Source organism: Equus quagga, chromosome 11 (assembly GCF_021613505.1).
Source record: "Equus quagga isolate Etosha38 chromosome 11, UCLA_HA_Equagga_1.0, whole genome shotgun sequence".
NCBI lineage: Eukaryota > Metazoa > Chordata > Mammalia > Perissodactyla > Equidae > Equus > Equus quagga.
Window position 1 is genome coordinate 90,342,643 of NC_060277.1, and position 16,766 is coordinate 90,359,408.

A 16,766-nucleotide genomic window follows, 5' to 3' on the forward strand; every position below is an offset into this window, starting at 1 on the left:
GGGAGGGAGCCGGAGCCCCGGGCTGGGCGCGGGCGGCGGCGCGAGCAGGGCAGGCGAGCTCCGCGCTCTGTCCCCATGGCGGGGAGCGGGCCGCGGCGGCGGCGGCGCTGCTAGGCCCGGGGTGGGGGCCCGGGGCCGAGGGGAAGATGAGCGCCCTACTAGAGCAGAAGGAGCAGCAGGAGAGGCTGCGGGAGGCCGCGGCCTTGGGGGACATTCGGGAGGTGCAGAAACTGGTGGAGAGCGGGGTGGATGTGAACTCCCAAAATGAGGTCAACGGCTGGTAAGTGGGGAGCGGGGGAGGCCTAAGGTCAGAGCCGCGGGCCCGGGGCGTGGGGCGGCCGGCCGCGCCCTCGGCCCAGCGCTGCCCGTGGCGCCCCAGGGCTGTGCGCTCCGCTCGGGAGGCCAGTCCCGGCCCGGGGCCGTGGGAGCACGGCCTGCCCGAATCCCGGCCCACGTGTCTTCCCGGGCAGCGCCTCCCGGACCCTGGCGCCCCGCGCCGGCCCCGCGCCCCCTGGCTCGCTTGGCCGGATTGGTGCTGGCTGCAATTCTCCGAGACTAACATGGAGCTCACCCCACTTCCAGCGTTGGGTTATTTTGCCAGAGGTGCTTCTGAAGAACACATCTGTGCAGAGCAAAAAGCATAAGCAGCTGAGCAAAAATGAATCGTACAAACCAGCACGATTTCTTTTCCCAAGACCAGAAAAAAAAGCCCCCCACTATTCTGCTTCTCTGTTGTCTCAGGGCAGCAGTGATTTTCTGCTGTCTCCAGCTGCCTGTCGAGGGAAGAATACTCATTCGTTTATCCTTTAGAGTGTTTTGCTTTGTTTTCTTGTTAAAATTTCAAATATAGAATTTGATCCAAGGCTTTATTAGATGCCTGCCTGCAATTGAGTCCTTCCCCATTAAATAAGGAGTCTCATTTTAGGATGTGCTGTTGGTTAGATTTTTAGCTTTAAGTTACTGAGTGTGGTGTTATTCTGCCCTCTTTGCATTTAAATTTTTATTTGATCCAGGTAATGCTTAACCAGCCTGTTGGGCTAGCTTAAAGAATATTGCAAATGTTTTATGTTTTAAAGGAGAATCATACATTTTAGAACTGAAAGGAACATTGGAGATGGGTTGAACCCCAGAGAATAACTTGCCCTAGGTCACTCAACTATTAATATGAATAGCCAGGACCAGAACCACGGTTTCCTGACACCTCACAAATGTATCTACTTCTTTACCCTAAAGAAAACAGCCTCGGTAGCTCTCCAGAAAGCCAGGAAACAGTAGATACTGCCTTTTTATTTTGTTTTGTTTAAAAGTGTTTGCAAACAAGCTTGCTGTTCTGCGTGTGGCTTCTCTGAGCGTTGTGGATGGTTCACAAGCTGTGAGTCACTGTTTGGGCGCTGGGGGGCAGTGTTGTGTAGAAGAAGGAGCCTGGCCTTCCTGCGTGTTCTTCTCCGTTCCTGTCTAGCTCTGCGACCTTGCGGAGTCACTTCATTTTCCAGTTATTTCGAAAGAGTGTTATGAGCATAACAAGCACTGAATGAAGCATAATATAAATAAGCTAACATTTATTGAGCTTGCTCTGTAGCACAAGCAGGTTCTAAGTGCTTCACATGTATCATCTCATTCACAACTACTCAGTGACACAGCTATTGTTAGTCTCTCCATTTTGCAGATGAGGAAACTGAGGCCCAGAAAGATTAAGTAATTCCTCCAGGGTCGTAGAATTTACAGTAACTATGGAGCTGAAGTGGTCTAGTTGTTAAGATTTGGCTTTCTCATCACTGCAACCCAGGTTCATTTCCTGGTCAGGGAACCACACCATCCGTCTGTCGGTTGTTATACTGAGGCAGCTGCATGTTGCTGTGATACTGAAAGCTCTGCCACCAGTATTTCAAATACCAGCAGGGTCACCCATGGTGGACAGCTTTCAGTGGAGTCTTCTAGACTAAGACAGACTGGGAAGAAGGACCTGGTCACCCACTTCCAGAAAAATTGGCCATGATACCCTATGAATAGCAGCGGAACATTGTCTGATAGAGTGCAGGAAGGTGAGAGGATGGAGCAAAAAGACTGGGCAGGCTTCCACTCTGCTATCCACAGGGTCGGTGGGAGTCAGAATCCACTTAATGACACTAGCAAGTGGAGCTGGGAAATGAACCCAGTGTCTGACTCCAGACCCTACTCTCCTAACCACAGTGCCTGTGCATAGTAGATGCTGAGTAAGTGTAAGTTGAATCTGAAGTTACCTGAAGAGGCTTCTCATAGCTTTAATTGGGGAAGGTGTAAATAGGCACCTCAAATTCAACATGTCCAGGGTGAATTCCCAGTCTCCTCTCATCCTCCTAACTGCCTCGGGCCTGCTCCTCTGAGGCCTCCTCATCTCGGCATCTGAGGTGCTCAGACCAGAATCCTCGGTGTCCTGCCTGCCTCCTGTCTTTCCCCCACACCCCACATCCAGTTCTGCCAGCTCCACCTTCAGCCATAGTCAGAATCTGGCCATTTCTCACTAGCTCCACCACGACACCTCGGAGACGGAGCCACCATCATTCTGTCTCCTCCGTTGTCGCGGGAGCCCCCTAATTAGTCTCCTTGCTTCTACCCTCATGCCCTAATAGACTTTTCTCAACACAGGAGCTAGAGGGATAGTGACTTAGAAAACATGTCATACAACAGCAATCACATGGAGACAGAGATTGAACTGGAGGTTAGCAGAGGGGAAGGCGGGGGGAGGAGGGCCGAACAGGTGATTAGGGGTGTGTGTGTGTGGTGATGGATGGTAATTAGTCTTTGGGTGGTGAACATGATGTAACCTACACAGGAATTGAAATATAATGATGTATACCTGAAATTTATATAATGTTATAAACCGGTATTACCACAATAAAAAAACCCCATACATGTCGGGTCATTTCACTGGGCTCAGAACCCCCTAGGGACTCCCATCTCACTCGGTAACAGCCCACAGCGCCTTCCGGTTTCTACTCCTTGCGCCCCATCCTCCCTCCTTACCTCTGTGTCTCATCTTGGGATTTGCCCCCTTGTTCCCTTCATGCTGCTCCCCTGCCCTCCTTGCTTTTCCTGAAACACCAGTCACTGTCCTGATTCAAGGCCTTAATCTTCCCTCCCCTCCTTTAGGTCTCAGCTTAGATGGTACCTTCTAGGTGAGCCTTTCCTTGGCCTTCAATTTGAAATTGCACCATGCCTCTCTCCTGCCTCTGGCATTCCCTGCTCCCTTCCTTGCTTTAATGTCCCTATATCACTTAATCACCACCTAGCATACTGTTTGTTTTGCTTATTCACTTTGCTGACTGCCTCAGTTTCCTCATCTGTAAGACGGGGGAATGTTGACAATGGTACTTCACTCATGGGCTGTTTAGAGGATTACATGAGTTAATTTATGTAAAGCCTTTAGAACAATGTCCAGCATGTACAAAGTTATATCTGTGTTAACTTATTATTTTTCTTATTACTAAGCAGTGTGCTAGGTAATGGGATATAAAGATTACCATCAAAAACTTACTCTCTAGCATAGAAAAGCAGAAAAGTTACTGCTTGCGATTCCTAGTTGCTCAGAAGCCACAATTTTAGCACTAATGAATGATGCTCAGTACCTCTGGTCTGAAATATTTCCCAGCACTAATAGAATATTCTGACTGCAAATTTAAAGCTTAAAGAGTTGAAGTTCAAAGATAGAGTTCCTACATCGATTTTAATTTGTGTCATGCATACCCCTTGACTTTAAGGAACAAGTATAATGGCTCATGAAGAAGTTGAAAATATTGGCTGGCTGCAATGGCTCTGAGTTATGGCTGCCCCGAGCCACACAGGTCTGGACTGTAAATGATGTTCACTAGGGCACAGGGCTGAGGGGGACGTGCTGTGTTGACTTAACCCCACTTTACATGGTGATGCTTTAGCTACTTGGTTTGTCCCAGAGTGTCTCAGACCCACTGACAGTAAATTACCTCCTTCACTCTCAAGCTTGTCATGGACAGGTGATTTACTACTAGCAAGTGAGCACTTTATTTCCAAAAGGGAACATATTTTTCTCATCGTGTTCCATTCATTTCTGAGTGCTCGCTTATCATTATAATTATTCACTTTTCAAGCCTAGGCCACAGACATCACGCCCAAACACGCTCTCAGCTGCAGTTTGCCCAAAATCAAGGATGCATTGGTTCCTTCTACCCTGAGCAATGTCCACCTTGTTCTTCATTGACTTGTTCAGCAAATATGAAGCACCTATGTGTCCAAGCAGACACTTCCTTATCTTCATATTTTAGTCGTTTAGATCAAGACTCTTCCCTTATTTTTGCCAAATTGATGGTCTTTTCATCATAATGTACACCTTAATGGCACCTGGATAATCTAATTCTAATGGATAATAGTGTGAAATGTCACTGAAACGTCAGTGGAGTTGCTCTCAGCCAGCCAGAAAGCTAGCTTTCTGTGAGTCATGAATGTTAAGGTACCCAGCGCAAATCAGCTTTTTCCTGGAACCAAATAAACTTTCTAGAGAGTTATGTTTCCCAGGTTAGTGACCTGAACTCTCACTATTGAACATACGTTCTGTATTTGACTCTAAGCTCTGAAGATACTTATCTCAGTTCAATTAGAGAGTTGGTGAATGGGGACATTTCAAAACAGAGGGGAAAAAAAGTATTTTCCTTCCATAATATTATTCAGCTTTGGTAGCTGGGGACGAATTTAGTAGCTCTGAATCCTTTCATTTCTGTTAAGATGGAGTTTTTGCTGGCATGATAATCATATTTCTATGCAGTGTTAAAATAATTGCCCTTCAGAGTGTGAATAATCTCTTCCTATGTGTCCAATATTAAATAATTAGTTTTACTTAAATGCGTCTAATACGTTAGAAGAATTTGTTCTCGAAAATGTTGGTCATTGATGTGCATTTTTAAAGTGCCTAAGGAATTAAGGTCTGTGTGCAGTGCCTTACTCTAAGCAGATGAGGGTATGTTTGTGGCCTTCTGGAGAGAACTAGAGAAAGCAGCTTTTTTAAAAACGGAAATTTGGAAATCCATTTTTTTTTGGTGAAGGAAAGAAAAGTAAAGACAACAGGAGCAAAGCAGCTGAAATTCAGACAGGAATATCTGCTGTAGTAATAATAATTTTAGTGGCAGAGAAAGCTGTAGATAGGAGATGGTTATTAGCCTCACAATATTTAATCTTCAAGTGACATTTGATGCATATGAAGCGAGTTTCCATAGTCCCTAAAAAGGAATGTGGCAATATAAAAATCTATTTTAAAGAGACTGGGATAATCTAATGAGCCATACTGATAGAGTAACGCTCAGCAATACCTTTAGAGTTAGCCAGCCAGCCTTCCGGAAGCCATTGAAATTAAAGCTCCTAGGATAGATTAGTTGTTCCCAAGGGCCAGAAATGAAATTTAAAAATAAATTTTAAGCATATAAATATTTTGATTATCTATTTTCTGAAAAGAAAGGTTGAGATTACCAGCCTGGTTCTAGCTGAACTCTAACAGGCTTGCATATATTTATTTACTAACATGTAGAATTTGATATCCCAAATCACCCCTCCTCTTTTTAAATCACTCTTTCTTCCTTTTCTTTGGGACAGGACCTGCTTACACTGGGCATGTAAACGCAATCATGGTCAGGTGGTCTCTTACTTGTTAAAATCAGGAGCTGACAAAGAGATTCTTACCACAAAAGGAGAAATGCCAGTCCAGTTAACATCAAGGAGAGAAATCAGGAAGATTATGGGAGGTGAGTCTGTGTTTTGGGGCAACTTTTGATTTTGTCAGACTAATTTAAGACTTGTGGTATATTATCAGCTGTATTCTTTTTTTTTTTTTTTTGATGAAGATTAGCCCTGAGCTAGCTACTGCCTATCCTCCTGTTTTTGCTGAGGAAGACTGGCCCTGAGCTAACATCCATGCCCATCTTCCTCTACTTTATATGTGGGACGCCTACCACAGCATGGCTTTTGCCAAGCGGTGTCATGTCCCCACCCGGGATCCGAACCGGCAAAGCGCTGGCCCCTGAGAAGTGGAACGTGCAAACTTAACCTCTGCGCCACCAGGTCGGCACCATATTAGCTGTATTCTTGATGCCAGTCAAACAACTAGTCTGTTTCTAAAAGTAAAGATAGTATTACTGTGCCGAAGTAGTAATTCCATGCTGTTTCTGGAAAGGTAGGCTTAGAGGGTTTTATTTTTTTAATCTGTAAAATTTAAGAAGATAAAAATGGTAATCATAAACCCAATGAAATATTTTCTCTTCTGACTTGAAGAGGCCATAGACATTGACCAAAATATTTCTCATACACCAAAGGACGCTAGCTTTCACAAGACACTCTTTTCTTGGTAATTTTTCAAGGGTTATGTAAATGTTCTGTATTTTCTTCTTTTTAAGTGGAAGACGACAATGATGATGACGACAACCTCCCCCAGCTGAAGAAGGAGTCAGAACTTCCCTTTGTTCCCAACTATTTGGCCAACCCAGCCTTCCCTTTTATCTACACCCCTGCGGCAGAGGATTCAGCCCAGCTGCAGAACGGGGGCCCCTCCACACCTCCGGCATCACCCCCTGCAGATGGCTCACCTCCCTTGCTCTCCCCAGGGAACCCTCCGCTGCTGGGGGCCTTTCCACGGGACCACACCTCTTTGGCACTCGTTCAGAACGGGGATGTGTCTGCCCCCTCTGCCATACTCAGAGCACCAGAAAGCACAAAACCGGGTCCTGTTTGTCAGCCACCAGTGAGTCAGAGTCGCTCATTGTTCTCTTCTGTCCCGTCCAAGCCACCAGTGTCTCTGGAGCCTCAGAATGGGACGTATGCAGGACCGGCGCCAGCATTCCAGCCATTTTTCTTCACTGGAGCGTTTCCATTTAACATGCAAGGTAACATCAGCAAACAGCCTCCGCAACAAGGCAGAGAGGTCCCGAAGCCTCGTGTTTCACTTCCCGGTTTTTGGGCAGTGGAGGTGGGATTTATTTATTTATTTTGAGTATAATTACAAACTTACAGAAAAGTTGCAAGAGTAGTATAAGGAGCTCTCTTTACTCAGATTCACAAATTATTTACCTTTTGCCCTTTTACCCTGAAATACTTAAGTGTGTACTTCCTAAGAACAAGGATACTCTCTTACGTAACCATGGTGCCATTATCAAATTTAGGAAATGTGACCTTGATATACTACTGTTCTCTAAGCCACAGTCTGTGTTTAAATTCTGTCAGTTGTCTCAGCAGTGCCCTTTGCAGCCTTCTTCACTTCCTCCACCCCTGCCCTTTGCCCAGGGTCACTCATTGCATTTAGTTACCACGTCCTTTTAGTCTCTAATCTGGAACACTTCCTCAGCCTTTCTCTATCATTTTGGACCTCAATATTTTGGAAGAGCCGAAGCCAGCTATTTTGTGGAACAATTTCCTATCATTCTTTCTCTATTTATTAGTTGATATTCTACTGTAAAGAAGAGCCTTTCCCTCTCCTCTATTTATATCAATGTGAACTCATAGATTCCTATTTTATTTCTTAGGTTATAATCCATTACTGTAACTATCTTGATGTTCAAATTATGCCAGATTTGTCTGGAGGGAACCCCTTCAAGCCAGTTCTTGTGTCCCTTGGACGTGTCCCGTCATTCTGAGAGCACTTCCTTGTTTTCTGGTGCAGCCAGATGTTCCAGGCTCCCAGTGTAACTTTCCCAGCCCTGGAATGAGCCATTTCTCCAAGGAGCCCTGGTTCTTTTTGGTGGAGAATGGTATTAAAAAACCAGGATGTGGACACTTGGTGTGCTCATTGCTGAAGGTGTGTCATTTCTTCTAGGCCCACTCAGAGGACAAAGCCAAGAAAGAAAGAAAGAAAAAAGCTAAGCAAACAGACAAACACATGTATACATTTATATACACTGTTTTCTATATTTCTGTATCTATTTATCTATATTTTTGTTTGTTTTTGCTTGAGGAAGATTGTCACTGAGCTTACATCTGTACCAACCTTCCTTTATTTTGTGTGGGATGCCGCCTCAGCATGGCTTGATGAGCAGTGCTAGGTCTGCGACTGGATACGAACCTGCAAACCCCAGGCCACAAAAGGAGAGCACGGGAACTTAGCTGCTACGTCACTGGACCAGCCCCCCCTCTATTTTTTTTTGTATAATTTTTTTTTAACTTTTTATTAAGATTACGATAGTTTACAACCTTGGGAAATTTCAGTTGTACATTATTATTAGTCATGTTGTAGGTGCACCACTTCACCCTTTGTGCCCTCCCTCTCTCTATTTTTTCAGATATTAAAAACCCCAATTTGGGGCCAGCCTGGTGGCGCAGTGGTTAAGTGCACACGTTCCGCTTAGGTGGCCCGGGGTTCGCTGGTTCGGATCCCGGGTGCAGGCATGGCACCGCTTGACAAAAGCCATGCTGTGGTAGGCGTCCCACATATAAAGTAGAGGAAGATGGGCACGGATATTAGCTCAAGGCCAGTCTTCCTTTGCAAAAAGGGGAGGATTGGCGACAGATGTTAGCTCAGGGCTAGTCTTCCTCAAAAAAAATAAAAAATAAAAACCACAATTCCTCCTGATGCCTCCAATTCCAGTCCAACACCACAGGGTACAGTCTAGTCTTACGTTTCCTTTTTCGTTTAAGTAACTCCCTCACTTTCTGAACATCCTGCTGTTGTAGGTGCTGATAACAGGGGCCTAACGGTGCTGTGAGGGATTCCTATGTGAGGAGCAAAGCAGAACCATCAAACGCCCATAGGTGCTTGGCTTGGGCCATCTTGGTAGCTGGGCTCAGAATTTGGGGCAGACTGCTTAGATCCCAGACCCACAAATAATTGTGTTTATTTACTCCCAACGCCAAGGCTCCTTCCTTATTAAAGTGTATATATTCAAGTCAGACTTAGACTTTAATTGTTATTAGTAGCTTATCTTTTTGCTCGTTTACTGTGTTTATTGCAAAGAGTTTCATATTTCATAAATACCTTTAGATTCACAATTATTAAATCTTTTTAGAATAATTCCTGTTCTGTAGCTTGCCTTTTTTTCCCTTCTCTTCCCCTGCTTGTGTGTAGTTTGATTCCCAAACCCATTCTTAAGCCTTTATTGCCTCAGCTCCCACAGCAGAAGTAAATTATCCCTCTCTACAGCTGGGATGGCTGCCCCCTCCCTTTTACTTGTGAACCATAGTCTTCTGGAAAAGATTAAATTATAGCTGACGATGCCAGAACCATTCATTAACATATCTCCCCCGTCTTATCTAGAACTGGTACTCAAGGTAAGGATTCAGAACCCATCTCTTCGAGAAAATGATTTCATTGAAATTGAACTGGACCGACAGGAGCTCACCTACCAAGAATTGCTCAGAGTGAGTTGCTGTGAGCTGGGTGTTAATCCAGATCAAGTGGAGAAGATCAGAAAGTTACCCAATACTCTGGTAAGAAAGGTAAGAAAGGTCTGTTAGGCATGAGTGAATGGTTGGTTGCTTTTTGCATCTGGAAAATACCAGCTTCCTCCTTGGTTCTATGGGTCATAGTTGAAGAAATGAAAGAGAAGAGAAAAGGAGCAAAAGGTGGTTTCCCAAATGTAATCATTGAACTTTCTTTCCCTCTACTGGGTCTGTACAGACATTGGCATTTTTGAAAGTTATAGGATCCCAGAGAGAATTTCCTGAATTACCCTTCCCATGTACCTGTTTTCGGTTGTTTCCATAGTGATCTGTGAGTATTATCTTAGTGCGCTATCAGATGTGCCTTGTGTTTTATAGCAGAGGAGCCAGGTTAAATTGTAGGGCAAACCCACATAGATATATGTGTGCTCCTCCAACATCTCTGGTTTCCTTGCACATCAGTAGGCTTCTGGCTCCTCAGGGCATCTGAGGAAAACTGATTCCTGAATTCCCTCTCCCTTCAAGGCCTGCTCATCCTCCAGCACTGCTGTTAAGGGTTCCCACCATTGCAACCCAATTCCTGCCCTGGGGAGCTTTCCTGCCCTCTCACTAACAGCCTGCCACAGGGATATTTGCTTTTTTGCTCTAGGCTTTAAAATGAGCCAAGATACTAGTATCAAAACAGCACACCAAACATATAGAGACAAATGGCTCCTCCTAATCTGTTTAACCTGTTTTCATTCTAGGACAAAGATGTTGCTCGACTTCAAGATTTCCAAGAGCTGGAATTGGTTCTAACGATAAGTGAAAATAACTTTCTGTTCAGAAATGCTGCATCCACACTGACTGAAAGGCCTTGCTACAACCGGAGAGCTTCAAAACTGACTTACTAATGCATCAGGACTGTTATCACTGCGCGTTGTGACAGTGTGTCACCTCTGGGCCAAGGACAAACCATTGATAGGCCTTGGACGCCCGGGAGGGTCCCTGGTGCCACCGCATAGCATACACTAACATCGTTCTGCCAAGGTAGGAAGCCCCTGACCCCTAAGCAGCGGTGCCACGCTTCCAAGCCTCTTGGTGCACAATAAACCTATTGCTTGAAGCCATGAACAGCTGAGAAGTGGTCTGGAGAGGCAGCAGCCGGCGGTTCTGTATCAGTGTGTTTTATGTGCAGAATGTAAGAGAGTTGTCCAAGCAGAAGCTGAGAGAGAATGGAGCCTATTTCTAGCCGCTCCTGTTGACAGTGCACCTGAAGGGCCGGGTTGCACTTTTCTTGGTGTTGCATGCTCCCAACTCTCCTGAAATGTGAACTGACTAGAGAGGGAAACGGGGGAAAGCACAGGTACTGGACAAAGCAATTTCAGTGTGATTTGTGGCTGTGAGGTTTCACATAACATATTTCTAAATGTTACTCAGGTTAAAGTACTTAGGAATACAGTTACCTAATTGTAAATACGCTGTTAACCAAAAGAGCTCCCCGTCCCCGCTCTTTCCTTTGTGAGCACTCATGACTGCCTCTGTCTCCAGTCTGCCCTCGCCTCCAGTCATCTCTGCATTAACTCCCCTTCGTGTCGCTAGAGGGCTCTCTGATGCTTTCTCAAAGAGCAACCACTTTTTTTTTTTTTTTAACTCTGAAGCAGTTCCTGTCATCTACATGTTTAATTGCACCACATGAGAAGAGCACAAACATTGCTGGTCCGAGTTCTCCACTTTCATTGTCCACTAGGAATGAAAAGCAATTTTTGAGACTGAATCTGTTGCTATTTTAAAGGTTATTGTGGGAAACTGAGCTAAAGGAGTTAGCATCTTTATTTTTGTATCAAAGATAAAGGTTATTTTGAAATTATTAGGATTTTTACACAACTCTGAAATCTGTTTTTTGTAAACAAATTGTTTGATCTTGGGGATCCCCCACTACCGCCACCAATCCACTCAACAAAGTCAATTGTGAGCCTACCAGGCTTTGTTCTGGGAAAAACAAACACACATCTGATTAAACTCTCGAGCATGGCATCAGAATTTTTTAAAGAACGCATTCAAGGCTTCTTTCCCTTCCTTCAGTGTCATTACTGTTAAAAGAAAAGCCACTGTCTTGTTGAAACAAACAGCTTATTAACTCTAGAAATAAGAAGGAGCAAGCTCGGACAGCCGGGAGAGCAGGGGCGCGCAGCAGCTGCCCAGGAGGCTCCCTGCTGTCTTGAGCAGCTTTTCCCATAGTGCCTCTAGCTTCCAAAGAAACTTCACTTCCAACTGGGTTAATTTTATCGGAACCCGCAACTGTGAGAGAACGTGTGAAGGTGCCCGTGGAAGAGGGTGTTGTGCTAAGATAATGGCCTCCTGCTGCGGCCTCGATGCTGAGCCGGGGCTGAGGTGTGTTCAAGGCCAACTGCATGGAGTCACTCTGTTCAGTGACTTAATTGTGTTCCGCCACTTAGTGATAGTGAGTAACTGGCCCTTGTCTGGTGTTTGCACAGCAGAGTAAAGGTTACTTATTACCCTCTTTCTATGAAGTGCTTTCGAGAAGAAACCTCCCTTGTGTTTCAGTCAATCAGAAGCTGGTTTATCTAGACATACGAACCTTTTTTTCCCTTTCCTTTGAAAAAAGTTACAATTTACTGATAAATTAAGGCTAGTTCTCTCCTGGAGTAAGTAAATGCAGTATTAATTCATTTTTAAATCACTGGGGTGAAAACTCTTCCAGCTATCCAGATCAATTCGAGATTTTCAGAAGCAGTGGAGGCCCCTGGCTGGGAGGGGTCTACACAGGACTAGCTCCAGGGCTTTCCTGGGCCTGGAAACGGAGGCCAGCGAGGGGTTCGGAGTCTCCAGTGAGAGATGAGTCCTGCACTGGGGCTCCTCCGTTATAAGTCCTCTGGTCAACTGACTCCTGCGGACGGCAGTGGGGTAAGGCTGCACATTGCTGGTAGGTGAGTTTAAAGTCTTAATCTATGCATTCAGAGAAATATTTTTATAAGCTCTGTGTAATTTATAACAAGGATTCTTTTTAGCTCTGTTAACTGTGAATTCACCACCCTCCTCCACTGCATATTTACCGCATGTGTTCACACTGTGTGTAAACATTCACTGAAGGTTTTTTTTGTGTGCATTGCTGACTGTTCAAACATAACAACTATTATTAAAATTAAATATTAACTGAGTTAAGTCATATTCTGTAATTCTGGCCTCCTAAACAGCACTATACTTCTAATCATAGGGGGTTCAAATTGTTGGAGAGCCCAGGGACAAGACACTCTGGGGAAGAATAGAAGGACCGTTCCCCACCTGGGCCGCCTCCATCCGCTGCTGCCACGGCGCTCAGCCCATCAGTGGCACTGGGGACAGACACTCTGTGCGATGTCTTTCCTCCCGGTTCACAGCTTCATTTCCCCGGAGTAGCTGAGCCAGCGAGATGGAGGTCATCCTCTATTAACCACATCTTTTGATTATCCTATTTACTTTACACAACTGAGGCTCTCCTTTGGGCTGTCAGCACCTGTCAGGGCCTCAAATGAGCTCAGAAGCAAACTCCTGAGACAGGAGAGGAAATAGAGCCTCACACCTTCAGATCTTCAGCTGAGAAGGATGCCGGATAATTTGCGTTTCTGTTGGTTTGGGGCAGCTAGGGCCTCACACAGCAGACGTCATGCCAAATTGGCCTAATAAATCAGGGAGCAGAGCAGAGACCTTTTCTTAGCACTGAGGAGAGGTAGAATAATTTGGGCATTTGTGCTTTCATACTTGCTTTATCACAAGGATGGAAGTCTTCTTCCATACACTCATAAACATCCTGGGCAGAAACAGCCTGCCAAAAAAAATGTGATTAACCTTTAACAAATGGTCCTGCAGCACAGGCCAACCCAGTGCATGGAGAAAAACCAGATCAAAGGAGCCATCTCCACACCTACTGCAAACCATTTCGGGTAGGGGAAAAACAAACCATCACTCACAACCACTCACATCGTACCGAGAATAAAGGTCGAGGAAATGAGAGGCTCAGAGGACACCCAAAAACTTAGGAAGGTAACAAAGAGAAGAGATCCATTCCAAATATACGGCCTTGTGCCAGGCTGAGTGACCTGCAGAAAAATACTTCACTGGCTTGCTCAAGAATGCAAATTTAATTCCCGCCCTCATCTCCTTCACCTGCCTGGGACTGTCAGGGCAGGGGCAGCCTCTGGGCTCCTCTGTGCTCCCACATTCAGCTGCGGCCCGACCCAGGAAGGTGAGTGAGTCGGAGGCCTCACTGGTGGTGGGGACCTGTCTGGAGCAGACTTCTAAAGGAGCAGGAAATAAAGCACCATGCACTGCTCAGCCCCTAGAGAAGCAGGCTGAGAGGTCTGGGGGCCGATATAAACATGGAGGTGTTCACCGCAGCTTTCCCAAGAGGCCTCAGGTCAGATTTCAGGGGCTTTATTTCTCCCCCCTTTATATTATCTGCACAGCAGAGCAGGAACTACTGGTAATTTCCCAGTGAATTTTGGATGTGAAGACAATATTTCCAGCCAAAAGCTCTCGAGTCTTAAGTTTTCAGATAATTCCAGCCACGTGGATGTGTGTAAAGTCTACCTCCTCCAAAGGGCCTAACCCCAAGTCTTGAGAACGGGCAGAGACAGGCCACATCGGGGTGTATAAGCTGTTGACCACATAGCTTTATTTCATCAGTGCTCCATTTTTAATGGATTCAGGCCAGCACTCCAGAGTACAGGACTCAGTTCCTAGGGACAGCCTGACCCAGCCATCTTCTGTTCCAGGAGGAAAAAGCTTTATTAAAAAAAAATACTTCAGAGTAGAAAATATGAAAAATCAAAAGGGGTAGAGAGGTCATTCCATGAAACGATTGAGAACGGTGAAGTGTGGGAATCACAGGACACTGGGGATTAGGAGACGGGGGACTGGTCTGGGCTCTGCCTCAAGCCAGTGGCGACGGTGATCCTGTGAGCCACTTTCTAGGGGCAGAATCTAACACGCCCCCAGCGCTGGCCATCAGGTCCATTCTGCAGACAGATTTGGTGTCCTTGCCCTTACTGATGAAAGGCAGGAAGGGCCAGGAGGCAATCCCAGGAATATATTTAGGCAAGTCCAGCGTCTCTGGCCATCCCGTGGAAGATTCCTCTGGCCGCAATGAGGTTGGCGGGAGAGTCAAACTCAGCTACCATCCCTTTGTCCAGGACCAGGACCCTAGCCAAAGAAAAGAAGCGGTCAGGTCTCCGTCAGCCCAGACCTGGCCTCCGAGCCCATCCCCTCCCTTCTGGATACTGCTCAGGCCCCGCAGTGACATGCCAACCTTCCCACTTCAGTCAACCCACCCAACACAGCCGCGACGCCGCATGGGCACGCTTGCAAGGCTGGTTATTTTAGCCGCTCGGTTTGCTCTCCTGGCAGATGAGGTGGTTTCTGCGATCAAACACAAGCTTCCTATTCATGTCTGCTAGTCGGGGCTCCGAAAACCTTCCCTAATGAGTCCTCCCCCTCGCTGGGGTCACAAGACTGTGCGCAGAGAGCCACGGGCCTGTGCGCGGGGCCCTGTGCGCTTGCATCTGCTTTGTGCCAACTCACAAAGGCACACGGCAGGAAACCGGGCTGCACTGAGGCCTGACACTGGAATCTGGGGCTTGGGCTGCAAATCTGGCTGCTGCTGTTGGGTGGATGTTCCTCCCCCGCCCCCGTCCAATACCCACAGTCAGGCCTGGGCCTCGAAGTAGGATCTCCTGCCAACCAAAGGCAGGGTGCGCCTGGTGCAGGGCCAAGAGCCTGGCTCCCAGGGTGAGGCAGGAATGGAAAGGGCTCTCCCAAGCCGAGGAAGATGCTTCTCGATAGGAAGGGATGGGGGTTGGGGGTGGACTGCACTCTGTTTCCCCGCCTCCCGGAAACATGTCTTGGGAAGGAGCTTGTCTGTGGACATCGCTGCCGGTCGCTGCCCAAATTGGAGCCCAGGAGACTGCCCCCCTCCCTTCAGTGGCTTCTCATTGCTCTTAGGGTACGGATCGAATGCTTCACCATGGTCCTCAAAGTGCAGCAGTGGGGCCTGTCCCTCCCTCCCCCTCATCTTGGGTCTACTGCCCTCTTTGCCCTTTGCACTCCAGCCTCATGTGCCCTCCTACCGCAGGGTCTTCGTGTGTGTTGTATCCTTTGCCTGAAATTTCCAGCTCCCTCCCTATCCTATCTCCCCGCCTGCTCCCCAACTCTTACTCATCCTTTAGGGCCTGGCCGTACTCCTTCCTTAGGAGAGAAAGTGTCCTAGCTGCCCTGTGTGCATTGGCTTCTCTGCCTGCACACATGGACCCCTGCTTCCTTCCTGCAGGCTCTCATTACCCCTTCAGTAGCATGATTATTTAATTTCTGCCCACCCCACTAGAATGAATGAGCTCCCAACCCACAAGGTCAGTCTGAGCCTTCTACCCTCAGGGATGGAACAGACAGATGGTAGCATCAGGCACTCTCAGCTTGGTTCGCAAGCCCCCAGGGGCCGTGTGGGGACACTTCTGAGGGAGGGACAAGGTCTGCCCCAGTGCCCTGTCTATGGCAGCCTCCCCACCTCCCCATGCCCTCTGGGCATTTGTTTTGTGAATGAAGCCTTGTTGATATACTCCCACCACACTCCTTCAACACAGATTTGTTGCAGCTTCCTGTCTGCTCTCCTCACTCTGAGCTCCCATGTCTGCAAGGAGGCCAGCCTGCCAGGCCAGCGCCACCTCCCTTCCGTGACGCTTCTGAGTCACACAGCCCCTCCCCTTGTCCTCCTGCCACACCTCGGCATTGGGCACAATGAGGGACTAGGTCACAGTTTTTCCTTTTGGCTGAGTGGGCTGCCTCCCCAAGGAAGCCCTAAGATTCTGAGGGCAAGGCCCCTTCCCTACTCCTGGGAGGGACTGGTGCCAGGGAGAATTATAGTAAGGGGCTGCGGGGAAACTAACATCTCCCAGGACCACCTGCACTTTCAATGCTTTATTTCATTGACTCCTTACCACAGCCCTGAGAGAGAGGTTCATGACGATTTTGCGAACTGCCCAAGGTCACACAGCAGTCAGCAGCTGAGCGGGGTCTGGGAGTCAGCCCTCTGCTCTCCTACGGTGCTGTCAGGGTCCAGCCCACCAAGGCAGGGATCCAAGCATCATGCACCTTCTGGAACTCAGAGGCTTCCTCATCTGTACACCCACCTCCCGGGGAGGAAGGGAGGCACAAAGTGAAGTGATGGCCAAACGGGCATTCTGCAAACGGGGGCTCAGGGAGTGACAGGATTTGGCACAAAGGGTCCAGTTCCCCTCATCTCATCGCATTAATAGGAAGCTGGAGGGAGGTGGCCTGTGCACAATTCACTGGAGCCTCAGTGTGCCCCATTCTCACACGGTAACCCCAAAGTGTCCCCTGTGTCTCAGAAAACATCACTGTGCCCCCCGCGT

General features: G+C 47.2%; 2 protein-coding genes across 5 annotated transcripts in view; one reads left to right on the forward strand and one right to left on the reverse strand.

Moving 5' to 3' along the window:
* The first annotated feature begins 6 nt into the window (after window positions 1–6).
* Window positions 7–12,542, forward strand: ANKRD40 (ankyrin repeat domain 40). 2 transcript variants are annotated; one of them, XM_046676161.1, is made up of 6 exons: window positions 152–280; window positions 3,738–3,821; window positions 5,596–5,744; window positions 6,393–6,878; window positions 9,239–9,420; window positions 10,110–12,542. In XM_046676161.1, the coding sequence occupies exons 2-6, from the start codon at window positions 3,787–3,789 to the stop codon at window positions 10,254–10,256; spliced, it is 999 nt and encodes a 332-aa protein (XP_046532117.1). In that variant the 5' UTR covers window positions 152–280; window positions 3,738–3,786; the 3' UTR covers window positions 10,257–12,542. The 2 variants fall into 2 exon arrangements, with proteins under 2 accessions (XP_046532116.1, XP_046532117.1); XM_046676160.1 differs by lacking the exon at window positions 3,738–3,821 and having other exon boundaries at window positions 7–280.
* A 1,453-nt stretch (window positions 12,543–13,995) lies between these two features.
* The window catches only part of ABCC3 (ATP binding cassette subfamily C member 3), a 45,703-nt gene continuing 42,932 nt past the window's right edge, over window positions 13,996–16,766 (reverse strand). For 2 of the 3 annotated variants that reach the window (XM_046676469.1, XM_046676470.1), the window contains one exon: window positions 13,996–14,544. In XM_046676469.1, the coding sequence (XP_046532425.1) occupies window positions 14,436–14,544 (109 nt within the window). In that variant the 3' untranslated portion in view covers window positions 13,996–14,435. Of the gene's footprint in view, window positions 14,545–16,331; window positions 16,512–16,766 lie in introns of all 3 variants that reach the window. The other variant, XR_006890680.1, reaches the window with a different exon arrangement.

What these genes read in the sequence shown, in the direction of transcription:
- ANKRD40 (XM_046676160.1), top strand. Translation starts at nt 147, where the DNA reads ATGAGCGCCCTACTAGAGCAGAAGGAGCAGCAGGAGAGGCTGCGGGAG. An exon ending in AATCAGGAAGATTATGGGAG is followed by an intron (nt 5,745 to 6,392) that starts GTGAGTCTGTGT and finishes CTTCTTTTTAAG; the next exon opens with TGGAAGACGACAATGATGAT. An exon ending in GTTTCCATTTAACATGCAAG is followed by an intron (nt 6,879 to 9,238) that starts GTAACATCAGCA and finishes CGTCTTATCTAG; the next exon opens with AACTGGTACTCAAGGTAAGG.